At 32.6% G+C, this 18,156-nt stretch overlaps 1 protein-coding gene across 1 annotated transcript; it reads right to left on the bottom strand.

Annotated features, from left to right (window-relative positions):
• Positions 1 to 1,219: 1,219 nt before the first annotated feature.
• Positions 1,220 to 17,952, bottom strand: Inx2 (innexin 2). The gene is made up of 8 exons (XM_080157030.1): positions 17,797 to 17,952; positions 11,173 to 11,322; positions 10,040 to 10,182; positions 9,685 to 9,734; positions 8,799 to 9,070; positions 8,130 to 8,282; positions 3,606 to 3,692; positions 1,220 to 3,175 (listed from the first exon to the last, which is right to left on the bottom strand). The coding sequence occupies exons 1-8, from the start codon at positions 17,881 to 17,883 to the stop codon at positions 3,023 to 3,025; spliced, it is 1,095 nt and encodes a 364-aa protein (XP_080013156.1). The 5' UTR covers positions 17,884 to 17,952; the 3' UTR covers positions 1,220 to 3,022.
• Positions 17,953 to 18,156: the final 204 nt, after the last annotated feature.

Raw genomic sequence — 18,156 nt, 5'->3', positions numbered from 1 at the left:
AATTCAATATAAGAGTTATCAAAGAAAGGGCATGAAATCCAGTTTAATCCAATAAATTTGTAGGAAATTATAAAGGGATTGTTAATTGAATAATAGATTTCCATAGCGTCATGTAAAGTGAAATCACAACTTGTTTTTGATGAAATATATTGAGGTTTTTTGGTGTGATTTTTATATTAAAAGATTATTGGACCCGGCCAGATGCTAGCAAGAATATGACTGCCCCTTTTTATTCTGTTTATTTCTCTTGCCCCCACCTCCCTTCTCTCTTCTCCCCGTCTGCTACATTCCAAACTAACACAACGAGTGTTTATTTCCCTTCCCCCCACTTCCCTTATCCCTTCTCCCCGTCTGCAATATTCAAAACATACATAACGAGTAGCGGCATTCTATGCGCAAGTCCCCAAACTCAGTCAGAAACTGCTAAATTCTTACACATTCCCTTTAAGCCAGTCCCCAAAGTCTGAGACTCCTAAAAAATGAATATTCGATCCATTGTCCCCTCCCTTACTCCCTGTATAACAACAGCTGTTCCGGTCTAACAACTAACTTATTCTTTTTTTGAAAATAAAATCAAAGTAGTGGCACAAGAGCCTGAAAAACACTAGAAGAATAGCCACTAATTTTCGTTAAAAATAGGCTCCGGCTCCGGACTAGATAAATAAAGAGATTTTTTATAAATTATAATTTGGTAACTCTGTTTTGTCATGTGCAAATGCCCTTTTAAGTTCTTCAGGTCCATTTTTTTCAAAAATTGAACTTTTAAAACCTTAAATAGACGTGGGAAAAAAATATGTCGAGTTTTTCTTGATTTTAGGTCGGAGGCGGAGCCAAATCCTGAGCCACTTTTATCACAGACGGCTTCGCGGAGCCGGAGCCGCACCAAAATCAAACGGCTCCGCAACGCTCTTGAAAGAAAAAAATAGAAAATAAGGATGACGACATCATTAAAAACTAAACTCTGAACTCAAACTTGCACACTTGTAGAATGTTAAAACTTAATATAATATTTCTAGTAGGTTCCAAATTGTACCTAAACGTTACAGAAATCCTCATCTAAAGTTAAAATTGATGGGAAAGTTTAAACATGCCTAAAATTGTACCTAAACGTTACAGAAATACTCATCCAAAGTTAAAATTGATAGGACAATCAAACATGCCTAAATTTATGAAAAGGGCTAAATAATTATAGGAAAGCTTCGGTTTAAAAAAAAACATATTTTTCATTTACATTTTATTTCAAATAGGAAATGCATTGTTTTTTTTTATGAAATTTATAATACATACAGATATGTTATAGTTAAAGCAAATTTTACAGAAATTAGAAGCATCATGTTACAGACAGCTATCCGCGGATATCAAAATGAAAAATTACAAGAATAAACCCAGTTTTGTTAAGGCACAAGCTACCAAAACTGGTATTAATTTTTATAATTTTTAGTTTAATATTCGTTGGAAGTTGTCTGTAAAACGATGCTATACATGATTTTCAGTATGGCTAAGAACCGGTTCTAATCCACCGGATATTAATCGAAGCCATACTGGAAATTAATTAGAAGCCTCGGGTTATTTGTTTGCATAAAAGCTGCTACATTTTTGGGATCCATGATCCATTTTCCATGAAAGAAAACGAAGTAGCAGGATTCATCGTCTTTTTACAGTAGTTTTTGATAGGTTATTTTAGGTAAATGTTAATAATTGCCCTTACAGGATTAGGAAATTGGCCCCGATGGGTTAGAACCCACAGCAGGGGCTAGAAATAGGAGAAAAGCTACTGTAAAATATGGCGAAACTCGCTGCTTCGTTTTCTTTCCATGGTCCCATTTTTGTACTATATACATTTACATATAAAAGTATAAAAAGTTTTAATAAAAAAATATAAAATGTTCTTACTAGCAGCCAATTAAGGGTTACTTGTTTGAAAATGCTCGTCAGAAAGTTGTTCTATTGGAGTACTATCGCCTATCCTATCCTATTGAAGAGGTTGCGTGATTACGTGATTTCGTGACTATGTTAGGTTAACCTAATAAAGCTTAGCTTTCACACACGCGCAAATGCCGCGTAACCTCTATGATAGGAAAGAATATGGGATAGGATTTCAATGAAACAGAGGTATAAATTTTATTTACCGTATTTTTATGGAAGTTCTAAAGTGAGGTATAGTAAAAATATCAATAATAGCACTTTAATGAAGCTTTATCAAATGCCTATAAAAAGGCCGTTATACTGGCCTACTATTAAAATGTATACTTGCCTACCATTGGTAATTTAGACTGTATTATGGCCTATCAATGGTCATTTGTATTGTATGACGTCATTTATTCATAGGCACTATAATGAGCTTCCACTTTAATTTGAGAGTTTGGGCAGTTTTAAAAAAAATATTTTGAACGATTACATAATTGAATTGGAATTACATGTCACCGGTTATTTTTTAAGAATTGAAGCAAAAATGAAGAAAATATTTTAACTTTTTATAATTTAGATATTGTGTTAGATAAATATTTAGCAAAAATGTATTAATTTACAAAAATTGTGAAAATATTATTAAACATACATTATTGTTAAATTGTATTATTTCCAAACATTCAATATATTGTTAAGTATATGTAATTTTAAAGAAAATATTGCTTTCTCATATGTCATAGTAATAATAAGTAGATAATCGTTATTTATCGCATCGTATTATAGACAGATTTCCGCGGATATTAAATGAAAAATTATAGGATTTAAACCAGTTTGACCTGAGGGGCCAAACACCCGGGTTAAAAAAAAACAGGTATAAACTTTATGATTTTTATTTTATTATTCGTGGAAAATTGTCTGTAATACGATGTTATGCATGATTTTTAGTATGGCTGAGAACCGGTTCTAATCCAGCGGATATTAATCGGTTTCAAAGCCATAATGGAAAAAAGATTCTAGTAGAAAAAAAACAACCTTCAATATGTTAAAAAACGCACAATTCAGTACTAGGTCAATGGCATATAAATCAACCTCACGTCATTGAGCACATAAATATTTAGCTGTAGGCTTCCTCCACCTTGGAGTTGTCCTTCATCTTCTGATACAGGTCTCCCAGAAATTCTTTGAAGACGAGTGGATCAATATTTTTGCCCAGCTGGTACAGAAGGAACCAGTCTCCGATGCTGAACTTGCTGCACAGCGTGTTCACCTAAAAGTATATTATTTATTTAGATTACATATTTGAGGCAGTAGAAAATATCCATTGACTTATAGAGTGTGTTTGTGTGGCCCTAGTTTCTTAGTGTTTTGACCTTAGTATTCATAGAAGATCAGTAATAACCAACATAAACATTTCTTTCACTAATTGCCTTCCTTAAAGCAATCAAAACTTAATACGTTATTATCATATTATGTACAGATTTCCACGAATATTAAAATGAATAATTATAATATTAAAACCATTTTTGTTAGCCCCGAGGGGCTAAAGGCCCGGGCTAACAAAACTAGTTTCAATTTCATGATTTTTATTTTATTATCCATGGATTATACGATGCTATATATGATATTTCAGTACGGCTTAGAACCGGTTATAATCCAGCGGATGGTAATCGGTTTCGAAGCCATACTGGAAGTTTTACCTCTCTCTCAGGTGAAAGTCTTGATCTTGCACGCAGAAGCATTTCTCTCAATTTAGGACTGAAAAGGGTCACTCCACGGTATAGAACCTAAATATAGTATATATGTTCATATTTTGGGACTAAAAATAGTCACTCCACGGTATAGAACCTAAATACAGTATATATGTTCATATTTTGGGACTGAAAAGGGTCACTCCACGGTATAGAACCTAAATATAGTATATATGTTCATATTTTGGGACTAAAAATGGTCACTCCACGGTATAGAACCTAAATATAGTATATATGTTCATATTTTGGAACTAAAAATGGTCACTCCACGGTATAGAACCTAAATATAGTATATATGTTCATATTTTGGGACTAAAAATGGTCACTCCACGGTATAAAACCTAAATATAGTATATATGTTCATATTTTGGGACTAAAAATGGTCACTCCACGGTATAGAACCTAAATATAGTATATATGTTCATATTTTGGGACTAAAAATGGTCACTCCACGGTATAAAACCTAAATATAGTATATATGTTCATATTTTGGGACTGAAAAGGGTCACTCCACGGTATAAAACCTAAGTACAGTATATATGTTCATATTTTGGGACTGAAAAGGGTCACTCCACGGTATAGAACCTAAATATAGTATATATGTTCATATTTTGGGACTAAAAATGGTCACTCCACGGTATAGAACCTAAATATAGTATATATGTTCATATTTTGGGACTGAAAAGGGTCACTCCACGGTATAGAACCTAAATATAGTATATATGTTCATATTTTGGGACTAAAAATGGTCACTCCACGGTATAGAACCTAAATATAGTACATATGTTCATATTTTGGGACTAAAAATGGTCACTCCACGGTATAGAACCTAAATATAGTATATATGTTCATATTTTGGGACTAAAAATGGTCACTCCACGGTATAGAACCTAAATATAGTATATATGTTCATATTTTGGGACTAAAAATGGTCACTCCACGGTATAAAACCTAAATATAGTATATATGTTCATATTTTAGGACTGAAAAGGGTCACTCCACGGTATAAAACCTAAGTACAGTATATATGTTCATATTTTGGGACTGAAAAGGGTCACTCCACGGTATAAAACCTAAATATAGTATATATGTTCATATTTTGGGACTGAAAAGGGTCACTCCACGGTATAGAACCTAAATATAGTATATATGTTCATATTTGGGGACTAAAAAGAGTCACTCCACGGTAAAGAACCTAAATACAGTATATATGTTCATATTTTGGGACTGAAAAGGGTCACTCCACGGTATAAAACCTAAATAATATTATATGGTTATAATTTGGGACTGAAAAGGGTCACTCTACGGTATAGAACCTAAGTACAGTATATATGTTCATATTTTGGGACTGAAAAGGGTCACTCCACGGTATAAAACCTAAATTTAGTATATATGTTCATATTTTGGGACTGAAAAGGGTCACTCCACGGTATAGGACCTAAATATAGTATATATGTTCATATTTGGGGACTAAAAAGAGTCACTCCACGGTATAGAACCTAAATACAGTATATATGTTCATATTTTGGGACTGAAAAGGGTCACTCCACGGTATAAAACCTAAATATAGTATATATGTTCATATTTTGGGACTGAAAAGGGTCACTCCACGGTATAAAACCTAAGTATAGTATATATGTTCATAATTTGGGACTGGAAAGGGTCACTCCACGGTATAGAACCTAAATATAGTATATATGGTCATATTTGGGGACTAAAAAGAGTAACTCCACGGTATAGTATCAAAACATAGAAATAAATATTGCATTACCCGGATCTTACATAATATTTTCATCTTTCTAATAAAGTGAAACAAGTAGCGGGCTAAAATAACGATTCCCCTTTATCCCATCCCCTTCCCTCCTATTGGATAAACAATAAATGACAATAGCATATATATATGTTTATAATTTGGGAATAAAAAGAGTCACTCCACGGTATAGAACCTAAATATGGTATTTATGTTCATAATTTGGGACTTAAAAGAGTCACTACACGGTATAAAACCTAAGTACAGTATATATGTTCATAATTTGGGACTGAAAAGGGTCACTCCACGGTATAGAACCTAAATATAGTATATATATTCATATTTTGGGACTAAAAAGAGTCACACCACGGTATAAAACCTAAATAATAATATATGGTTATAATTTGGGACTGAAAAGGGTCACTCTACGGTATAGAACCTAAGTACAGTATATATGTTCATATTTTGGGACTGAAAAGGGTCACTCTACGGTATAAAACCTAAATATAGTATACAGGGTGAGTCAGAAAAAACTGAGTTTTTCGATTTTCAGAAACAACCAGAAGGAATACAGAAAAAATAATTATATGTCCTTGTTCTCTGTACAAAAGCACATCAAACTTGTAAAAGGTGTTTTTCATTATCTCTAAAAATGCGGCCTCTATGATAGGTGTATGGTGTCAAAAAATGCCTTGTGTGAAAAATGTTGATCAAGAAAAATTAAAATAACTCATCTATTTTGTATAAAAAAATCTTAAAATTTCAATATTTATTTAGAAAAAGGTCTAAGAAAAGTACTCTAATGAGTTTTAAAGGTGAAATGCTTTTTTGCTCCTCACACAAGCATTTTTAGAATACTGCAATTTGTCATTTTTTTCATATTTCTTGATTGTGATGCATGTCATTTAAAAGAATCTTCTATAATAACGTAGCCTATGGTAAAAAGAAAAAAACCTTTTTATTTGACAAAAAAATCTCTTAAGATAAAAAAGTTATCAAGGTTTGAATTTTCAAAATAAAAATGCCTTTTAGAAACCCTACCCTATTTAAATGAAGTTATTATGATGGATTATAACACACAAGTATAATTTGTCAAAAGGGGGCGGAGATTTTGTAGATTAAATCCAGTCTTGCACCAAATATAGAGGAAATTCTGGGGGAGGGAAGATGAATTTAGGTAACAAGATGAAATATTTCCGGTCATGGGGTATTAAATCTTAACAATAGATTACAACAAAACGTTTGATTTATAATGTGATAATTTAATTCAAATAAATTGTATTTTTAAGATGTTAAATATTTACAATCTGTTGAATAAAAATTTTAATAATCAAAAAATATGTTTGTTTATCTTTTTAGAATGGTAGACATTTTTTATTATAAATAAATCTACCTAAAAAGTACAAAATAATTGCCGAAAAAGTCACCACACACACTTTTTGAAATCTTTATGCTCTAAAAAGCGCCGTTGTTTTCATAGATATTCAAAAACACCTTTTCTAAGTTTAATATATATTTTTATAGAGAACAAAAACCTCTAACTGTTTTTTCCAAATTCCTACTGGTTGTATCAGAAAATCGGAAAACTCAGTTTTTTCTGACACCCTGTATATGTTCATATTTTGGGACTGAAAAGGGTCACTCCACGGTATAGAACCTAAGTACAGTATATATGTTCATATTTTGGGACTGAAAAGGGTCACTCCACGGTATAAAACCTAAGTACAGTATATATGTTCATATTTTGGGACTGAAAAGGGTCACTCCACGGTATAGTATCAAAACATAGAAATAAATATTGCATTACCCGGATCTTACATAATATTTTCATCTTTCTAATAAAGTGAAACAAGTAGCGGGCTAAAATAACGATTCCCCTTTATCCCATCCCCTTCCCTCCTATTGGATAAACAATAAATGACAATAGCAAGCTAAATTGACGAAAATGTTTCTCCCGTCAGAATATCCACGTATATTAATTTCTACATCCATAAAAAACGGCATATATGATTATATTTCAACAAACAGTATTATTGTATCTGATCTATATGACATTTCTTTTGAACACAGCAAAAGTAAGACGACTTTCTTACTATAAATCCCTAAGTATTCATAAAATTTCTTAAAATATTCACCATTTAATTTTTTTTATATATTTTACCTAATTAGTGATAGAATTGACTTAAAAATTTAAATTTCCAAATCTAATTAAACTTCATTCCAAATCATTAAATAACGAGCGGACACCCTTTTACTTATAAATAAGTATGAAACTCATTATGCAATTGTAACTTGCTTTTACTAGATATTTTGCTATAAATTAAAATCCTTCGCTACTTTATATTATACCTAGACGATTTTTAAAAACCCCAAATAAAAAGGTCTCAAATTTAGATTTATTAAGTGGGAAATTTAACGAAAAATTTGGCATAAAAACAACTCATACCTACCTAACCCACCCATGCGGTAGAGGGGTGTGAACACCCCGCCTCAAATTGAAATTGTTTACTATTGGCTAGGCCCTTAGCATCTAGGGGCTATGTATTCGAAGAGAAAGGCTAGAAAAATAGCTTAAAGCCATCCTAGGGCTTAAATCTAAAACCATCTCGGGACCAAAGTGAAGCTTACCGAATTAGAGAACTTAATCAGTTCATTAATTATTAAGATCTTAAGCTTCAGACAAAAAAAACCTTACTACTTTATATAATAAGAGGATTGCTGACCTGAATGGCAGTGACAATGGCGACAATGATGAACCAGAACCACAAGAAGACGTAGATCTTCTCGTTGATGATGTTGAGTGGAAGCACACACAGGGCGTCCAACTTCTCCACGGTACCGGAGCTACCGAACTTGTGGAATTCACACTTGGTCATCTAAAATTATAAACATTTACGTTTCATGTAAAAGGTTACTTTTTGCTCAGTCACCTTTTCAAAACTTTAGCTCTAAAATTCTCTGTTGTTAATGTAGGTAAAATTTAAATCTTTATATATTCTTGTGTGTAAATATATAGAGAACAAGGACATATGCTACATTATCTTACTTGGTCTGTCAATTTGTCAGTTATTTGCCTGTGAAATTACACAACACACTTTTGGGTGAACATAGAATCATCGTATCAGCTTCCAACTTCAATTGATTGATTCATTAGACAATGTTATTTAGTCGTTTTGGGGTAGGTTGAGAATCTTCATCTTTTATATAGCCAATTTCTATTGGGAGGGTGGTGGTACCCTCCCCCAAAATAGTTATAAATCTTCCTTGGACCTATGAGAAGCTACCCTGTTAAGGAGAACCCAATCCGTTCAGTGGTTAGCGAGATCCTTCGGTACAGACAAACAGACATTTAAACAAACATCCTATTACTTTATCATAAGGATTTTTCGTACCTTAGGGAAAACTCTGGACATGGGATCCATCCTGTTCTCCGGGGCCAGCTCAGTCATGGCCACCACCTCAGCACCGTATGTTGTAAACTCTCCCCCCAGGAAGACATCCATCAACCAGATCTGCCCGACAACATTCACAAAGTTGAGCAGCTCGCAGAAGAAGAACTTGTAGGCGTAGAAGTCGTGGTTGAAACGGTTGGAGGAGAAGTAGTCGACTAGAATCTTGGTGCGGTCCTTCTTCGCGTCCTCCTCGATTATTGGCACGTTCATGTCTAGACAAATTAAATAATAATTAGAAAAATTGTCTATCGCAAACTTTTATTGAATATTTGCTAGAATGAAACAAGAATAGCTTTCATGAAATGCCTTTTTAAAATGAAAAAAGCTTCTTATTGACTGATTTAGACAGTGCGTCTCTAGATTATTTGTAGTGTAGTGTCTCTATTAGCGTAACTAACAAACTAACAGACAAACGGACAAACAAACATTTTAGGGACCATCATTTCAGATGTCCCAAATGCCGTAAAAATGACGAGAAAGCATTGAAATGGTGAAAGAATTGAACACTAGATACAATTTTTTTTTCAAAAAGGCATAAAAAACGTACAAAATATCTGGAGGTAACCTGCATTTGAGTTATATAAGAAATTCCACAGAAAGAAAGTGGACAACGGGCTGTTATTACACTAGTCCCCAAAGTTTAATAATAACGTTTTCTTATGCGTTGGCTTAACAACTTTGGGGATTTTTTTTCTTCATTTTTTAAGGAAAAGTGTCTGTAATACGATGCTATATATGATTTTTCAGTATGACTGAGAACCGGTTCTAATCCAGCGAATATTAATCGGGTTAAAAGCCATACTTGAAAGTTTGTTTTTTATCTTACCTTGCACAAGCATTTTCAGCTTACCACACTCCCATGTCTTCCACATGTATCTAAAAAGAACAATTTAGATACCTAGTTTATTTCATAAATTACAGATAGTTTTTCTCGTTGGTTACTATTTAAGCTTTCATTTGAGGCTTTAATTTCTATTTAAATTTTAAAGATAGAAAAATTCGTCATAATCAACAAAAATTAGAAATTATTATACAGATTTAAAAATAAAATGTAGGAAATACAACCAAGTATTTTATTTAAAATCCATTTATTATTAGTTTTATATAATGCCTTTAAGGACAAAAATAAGCCTTTAATATGTTTTAACAATAAAATATAAGAAACACATTTACATTCATACCTGGGAATATAGAAGAGAATGGCTTGGAAGAAGAGTGTGAAGCAGACCCACTGATAATATTTGTGATATTTTCTACCAGATCCATCTCCATTGGGCGTGGCCACACCAGGGTGGGCTACATCAGCTCCAACAACACCATCAGCCTAAATATAATATACTATTATCTCTAGTGGGTGTGGACACACTAGGGTGGGCTACATCAGCTACAACAACACCATCAGCCTAAATATTAATTATCATTATCTCTAGTGGGTGTGGCCACACTAGGGTGGGCTAGATCAGCCTAAATATTAATTATCATTATCTCTAGTGGGTGTGGCCACACTAGGGTGGGCTAGATCAGCCTAAATATAATATACTATTATCTCTAGTGGGTGTGGACACACTAGGGTGGGCTACATCAGCTACAACAACACCATCAGCCTAAATATTAATTATCATTATCTCTAGTGGTTGTGGCCACACTAGGGTGGGCTACATCAGCCTAGATATTAATTATCATTATCTCTAGTGGATGTGGCCACACTAGGGTGGGCTAGATCAGCCTAAATATTAATTATCATTATCTCTAGTGGTTGTGGCCACACTAGGGTGGGCTACATCAGCCTAGATATTAATTATCATTATCTCTAGTGGATGTGGCCACACTAGGGTGGGCTACATCAGCCTAAATATTATATTTTATTATATCCATTAGGTGTGGACACAAAGTAGAACGATGTCTGTCTGTCCGTCTGTCTGTCTGTTAAGCTTAAAATCTAAGTAACCACTGAACCCATCAGGCTCTACACTTCAGGCAATAAACCTGCTGGTCTTGTGATGGTTTTGTGCTTTAGATTCCAATGACCACTAAGCTCTACATTTAAACAAAGCTTCACATTGGAACTTTTTTATCTGGTTTTCTTAAATTACCTCTAGATTTATTGCAAAGTATTTGCTTTGTTTGTGTCCCTATCAGGCTCAAGAGGCATTTTTAAAAGAAGAAAAGAAGGGGGGGGGGGGGAAGGACTTTTTTCTGTACAGAAATAGTGCAAAAAAGAAACAGTATGTATAATACTCCTCCTAATCCAATTGTAGACAGACATATCCTAGTTATATAGTAGCTCCGCTACTATTTAAAGTCAAATGACAACCTTATGAGTGACACTGTAGGTGGAGTGGATCCAGCAGTAGGTATCCATCACATTCTGAGGAATCTCTTCCACAATACAATCAATAGGATCCCCGATGTACTGTCTGGAGGTCACCAACAAGCTGCACGTCACCAACACGATGAAGGTCGCCTGAAATTATATCCTGTTATATAAAGTAGTAAGGTTTTTTGTCTGTATCTTACTGAACGGATTAAGTCTTCATTTTATGGAAGCTTTATATAGGTCCATGGATGGTTTTAAGGCTATTTTATTTTTTCATCTAAGCTTGTTTTTTTTTTAGATATTTTTCTATTTTTCTTACTCATTTGAATACAGAGCTCCTAGTTTTTATTAGAGGAAATGTATATATAGGTTTTAAACCCTAGGCATGTAGGGAAGTGGGGATGTCTACACTCTACATCCTTCTTAAAATTTAAATTATAAAGGTTAACACATCCCTGGCACAATCCTGTGCACGCCACTAATTCAAACATAAGTTTATATGTATATCACCAAATATACGTCTTACTTTGAAAAAAAATCATGTTTTAAAATGTTTATGTTAATTTTTTTTTGATACATTTTTGATATTGTTTTTAAAACATAAATAATTTTTACGAGCGAAGTTTTTCTGTAGTTAGGGTCGGTCCGTACGTCATTTTTAACATCAATTTATTATAAATATAATTTTATTGATTCTTATCACAACAATATACAATGTTATAAGCGACGCATAGCATCTACAAAATCAAGTCCTAAAATGTAAGTATATCCTTAAACAGTCTTATGTATTTTTAGCATTTTTGTAACAAATTCATTTCCAATATTGTTTAGACTTAAAACAGTGGTATTCAGCTTATTCAGTTCTGTCACTCAACAAGTGTTAATGTTCGTTTTCGTTTGTCCTACCGTTTCAGAGCTTCACTTTTATGGATGTTGTCATCCTTGTTTAAAAAATATATTTGGGCAGGAAAAAAGCTGTGATAGGATGCAATATCCTGATTTGCTAAGAGTACAATGTAATCAATCCAATCAAGGGTCAACTGAATTTGAGTTTTCCGATTGTGTACATAGTTTCCTCTCAATATCTCAATATTTACTACTAGCTAAAAAAGCTTCAAACTTTCCAAAAATCAAAATTTTTCTTCTTCCATTTTTTTTATGAAGTTTGAAGCTTTTTTTAGCTAGAGGTAAATACTGAGATAGGATGAGGAAACTATGTACACAATCGGAAACTCAAATTCAGTTGATCCAATCAAGGGGTAATGGAGTGGTAAAATGTTAACATATATGACATCATGTTATACATGCAAACACATCAATTTAAGCAACATTTTAGCAAAAATTACACAAATAGTGATAAATCTTGTGTTTTTCAAACTTTTGTAGCTTTAAGTGTTGTAGTATACATGTATAACTTGCATAATGAAGGTCTACAAATAATCTAATATATCAATGGCCAAGAAATGCGCCTGGCTTCAGAAAACGCGCGTTTAATTATTTTTTTCGCATATTTTTGTGCAATTCAATAAAACTTTGTATCATTGGGCATTTTTCATTCCATGTTAATGATAAATTGATGTACATCCCCAATCATGATACACAAAATGATTTCCCTTCTGTATAATACAATTTGAAACTTTTTGACACTCAACTTAATGACCCAAATCAAAATTCTAATAAAGTCCTCAAAGTTTTAAAACCAACTATTAAGCTATAAAAGTTTGGGGACCAGCTCCCTCCCTGGTGCTGTTATAAAATGCTTAAAAACAAAACATAAAAATACATTTGTTTAAAAAAAATAAGCAATAATCTAATTAAGTCTTTAAGTCTATTCATCACTTAATTGTCCTTGATTATTAATGTATAAGATTATAATTGATAATCTATTATAACTGTTCTAATCTGAATATTTTATCAACAATAAGTGCAACGAACATTCTACAGAATTTTATATTTTACAAGATATCCTTCGTTATTGGATATATTATTACTTGGATATTACACCAGATTTTCATGTTCTCTAATAAAGTGAAACAAGCAAAGCAGTGGGCTAAAATAACAATAAACCCCTTTCACACCCTTTACCACATCTCCTCATAATGGATGAACGAACTGGCTAATAAATTAGTTCCAAATTAAATTGACGACAATTTTTCCCCTGTCATAATATCCATGTATATTCTAAATCCATTCCTCCGTTCAGCGAATCCAACAAGGTATTTTACTCAAGAATATAAATTTATGAAATTGTAAATTTTGATTGGCAGAAAAGATTGATGCAAATTACTTTATTCTGAAATGTTCAGCGCTGGAAATTTTTTTTCAATTTTCAAAATTTTATTTTATTCTTATGATTTGATGTGAAAATAAAATATACACAAGCTGTGAGTAATTAAATTCAATGTGATAAGTAGTAACAGAATGTATTTGTGCGTGTGAAAGATCTCGTAAATGTGTGTCCAATATGTAACAAATTTAGGTTTTGAATCCAATGAGCAGGTTTTATGCTATTTATCTGATGGGTAAGTCAGCCTTAAGAAGAAACAAGGCCCAATTTGAAAAAATATCCCAATACCACCCCCCCCCCTCTGAAAAAATGATTGAATATGGGGGATGGTTGGGAGCGGGGTTAAACAAAAAATAGTAAGTATAAATACCCTTTAAATGACTTTAAGCTAATTTTTAAACATTGTTTTTAAACAGGCTAGGAAGAAAAATTGCGATGCCTCCTGCAAATATTACATATGAAATTATTACATATATAATACGTGTATCTGTGATATTTATTGATTATGTTAGTTATTTATCACATCGTATTATAAACAGTATTCCGCGCGCGGATATAGAAATTGAAAATTATAAGATGAAACCAGTTTTTTAGAACAAAGGCCGGGGTCAACAAAACTGGTTTTAATTTTATTTAAGTATTCGTGAAAAATTGTCTGTAATTCTATGCTATACTGGATTTTTTAGAAAGGCTAAGAACCGGTTCTAATCCAGCAGATACAAACCGGTTTCGAAGTCATACTGGAAAATATCTTCTGGTAATAAAGTGTTGATTAAAACTATGCTAAATGTTTGATGAATTATCCTCTTGAGTTGCCAACATGTTTCACAAGTCAAACCTCTTCAGGTCTTGTCAAAAGAAACTTGAAGTAGAAAAGTTTATAAATCATCAGCTCTTGGAACCTATTATATAACTTTTCTTCAGACTTCAAAGTTAAAATGATTTTCTATAGGACAGGCAGGCAGGGATCAGATATGTGTAGGTATAATTTACATTTTACATAGATTAATCTACATTCCTGTTCTTCCAACTAATAATCACAAGATTTGAAAATTACAGAATACAGCAAATATGATTGGTGGAAGATTAATTATTCCAACGTCTTGGGTTTTGACCTCCTAACCACCCCCCACCCCCTCCAAAAAAAATGTTAGAAACTAGGGTTGGGCCGGATATCCGGTGTGGCCGGATATCCGGCCGGATATCCGGCCATTTTCAATATCCGGCCGGATACCGGATATTGAAACTATCCGGCCGGATATCCGGTTCTATAATTTTTTATACTTTACACCAAAAATCTCTGCTTTTTAAAATTTTAAATGGTTATAATTTTATTATTATTGAAGCTAGAAGAACATTTTTTCTGAACAAGTTTAACTTTATGTAAATTTATATAAGATTTCTGAAAAAAAATTTTTTTGCTACCTTAGTATCTGGTAATTTGGCCGGTTATCCGGCCGGATATCCGGTAATTTGGCCGGATAACCGGATATTTGCCGGATATCCGGCGTTAGCCGGATATCCGGCCGGTTACCGGATATCCGGCGTTTGAAATCAGCCGGATATCCGGTATCCGGTATCAGGCCAAAAAAGTATCCGGCCCAACCCTATTAGAAACCAACTCCTCCTTTTAATTTATACCTACTAGTTTTTTTTGGGAGGAGGGGGGGGGGGGTTGTCGGGAGCTATTTTACACCAATAAACCTAAATTAACCCCCATATCGAGATATTTTTGTCTTAAAAACACTTACGACCTTTATATCGATCCATCCCCCAATTTTTTTCTTCTATTATTATGAATGGATTTATTATTACTTGGATCTTACACATTACCATGTATTCCTATAAAGTGATACTCGCAGCGGGGTAAAATAACTAAACCGCCCATCCTCCCCGTTACCCTACCCACCCTCTCCTACTGGATGAACGAACTAACCAATATTGAAAATTTTACCACCGTCATAATATCCACGTATATTCTACATCCATTTTATATTATGCCTGTTGGTTATACCTTGATCCTGCAGCATACATACGAATATATGCGTAATATTAGACTTCTCCAGAATTTTTATTTTTTCTTTGAACTTCACAAAAAGGAGAAGTGAATTTGTATTTGAAATTTTGGATATTGTTGCTGAAATTGAGCACTGAATATTGTAAACTTTGTTTTCTCAGGATGTCATAAATAGGAAGGATAGTGGGGAAATCAAATATAGCCTTTATTGTAGTTTTTTTTTGTAGAGCAGCCTCTTAATAAATAGAGCATCGTTGTTCGTCAAACCGTCCGAATAAATAAAGGAAAAAAGCTCGGGTATAGTCCCTTTCGTGGAATCGCCTCTTAAAGGGCGTTTCTTCGTATTTTCACAGTAGCTTTTCTCATTTTTCTAGCCCCTGCAGGGCAAATTGAGTAACCATGCGGGGCAATCACCTAACCCAATAAAAGCCATTTTTTAAATACCACTAATCGCCCCTTAAGAGGCGTTGCCACGAAAGGGACTATACCCAAAAACGCTTTATATTGTCTATAAAAAAAAAGAAAATAATTTTAAAAACTTTTGGCCGAAAAAGAACGAATGACGTCATATAAGAATAATAGACTATTATAATATGACATTATTCGGGATACTTCGGCCAAAAGTTTTAAATTTATCCCCTTTTTATAGACACTATAAAGAGCTTTAAAGGAAATTATCTATAATTTTATTGCTAATTCACAGATTTTTAAAAAATTACTTTAAAGGAAATTAAAAATATTAAATGCAGTATAACTTCCATATCAGTTATACCATATTTTTTTAAGAACCGTCTAATTCAATAACAAAGCCTGCCAAAAACTAACTTACTACACATGCATTAAAAACCCTTAAAGGATGTTCTAAACATTTTTTCATACTACAGTCCACTGTATTTTGTTATTATTGTTGCTGTACTTACTATGAATAAGAATGTTCTTTTGAATATTAAATAAACTTTACAATAATAAGTAGAATAAAAATGTGAATTTGTAATATGATTACATAAAAGGATGCAGAGAGAATTATTTTATCTACAGAACAATATTTCACCTCTACTTTTATGACAGGCAATGATACCATATCATATGTTTTTTCTTTATTAAAAGCGAAGGTTTCTATAATTAAGGTCGGTCCATCCGTCAGTCCTTTTAAAACATGTTTATTTTTAACCTTTTAACAACAATTTTTTTATGTGTTATAAATATTCTATTAATATGATTTTTGAAATATTAATTCCTATCACATCTAATATTAGAAGCAAAGCATCTGTATATTCAAGTCCTAAAAATGTAAGTAATTACTTAAGCAGTTTTGCAAAAAAAATATATTATATTATTCTTACTCAGTCTCTAAAAGTGTTAATGTTCGTTTGGTCTACCTTTCCAGAGCTTAGCTTTTATGAATGTTGTCATCCTTTTATTAATTACTATAAACTTAAATTTAATAATTATGATTTAGATTCCTTAATCTTATTTCTCGTATTCATTCGAATCCGGTGGATAGGAACCGGTTCTCATCCATACGAAAAAACTATGTCTTGTCTAGCATCGTATTATATCCAGCTTTCTACGAATATAGAAATGTACAATCATAAGATTTAAACCAGTTTTTTAGCCGGTGCCTTCGGCACCTCGGGGCTAAAAAAACTAGTTTTAATATCATAATTGTACTTTCTATATCCGCGGAAAGCCGTTTATAATACGATGCGAGAAATAACTATTCTTTGCAAGTGAAAAAATTTAAATAATTTATCTTTGAAAAGTTTGAATAAAATTTTTTTTCTTCAAAATGATTAAAAGCAAAACTTGTATCTATCAAATTTAATTGTATAGCAAACATACCTATAATTCATTAAAATAAATATTAGGGACATATAAAAATTTTATAACATTTATTTATCTTTTGAAAGATAAGAAGAATAAGAAAACAAGAATGACAACATCCACAAGTAGCAAATCACAAAAAATCGTGGATTGGAATACGTACAAGTACATAGATTTAAAGAGAATTTGTTAAAATCAAGAATATAATTTATTAGAGAAAATACACACTAAAAAGATGTCCGACTGCCATGGATGTTTATGCTCATTATTTATGGGAATGTTGACAAGAAATTTCAGTAGTCTATATTTTTTTAGTTGTACAGAAACTTTCAAACGATAAGAATTTTGTTCTTGTTGTGTAGTATAACTCTAACCGCGCGTTTATTGAGTCTATATTTTTAGGAGCTGAGAAATTCACGTTTCACCCAATACGTCTCAGACGGACTGACATTCAAAATTACAGAGTAGCTTCGCTACTAAAAAAATGACTAACCTTGTAATGAAGTCTAAAAATATTATTATCAATGCATATTTCGTCTAACTTTATCAGCCCTTTAACAGAGCCAAAAATGTCAAACATTTTGCCTGAAATTAAACCATAAATTATTTCTTTTTTAAATTAGAATTTTGTTTATAACAACAAAGTCCCCGATGAATTACTGAGCTGCAAAAGTAAACAAAGACTAGTTTCCTTGGCATGACACTGTTTTTATACAAACAAACCTTTGGACTGGGGACCTTGTTGAATCATAAACAAATGCCTGTATAGAAGAAATGTTACTCATATCAATTAGCGTTAATTCTTAATCATTTAGGTATTTTAAAATGCTAAAATAATTGTTATTGGATCAAA

The sequence above is a fragment of the Acartia tonsa genome, chromosome 4, assembly GCF_053477335.1.
Source record: "Acartia tonsa isolate MP-2025a chromosome 4, ASM5347733v1, whole genome shotgun sequence".
NCBI classification, from domain to species: domain Eukaryota; kingdom Metazoa; phylum Arthropoda; class Copepoda; order Calanoida; family Acartiidae; genus Acartia; species Acartia tonsa.
The sequence above is the reverse complement of the archived record's forward strand: the minus strand, read 5'-3'. Positions and strand labels throughout refer to the sequence as shown.

Excerpts from the sequence above, each read along its gene's own strand:
- Inx2 (XM_080157030.1), bottom strand. The coding sequence starts at position 17,883 with ATGTTTGACATTTTTGGCTCTGTTAAAGGGCTGATAAAGTTAGACGAA. Across the intron at positions 9,735-10,039 it reads ATTCTCTTCTATATTCCCAG|ATACATGTGGAAGACATGGG; the intron begins GTATGAATGTAA and ends TGTTCTTTTTAG. Across the intron at positions 9,071-9,684 it reads GCTGAAAATGCTTGTGCAAG|ACATGAACGTGCCAATAATC; the intron begins GTAAGATAAAAA and ends TAATTTGTCTAG.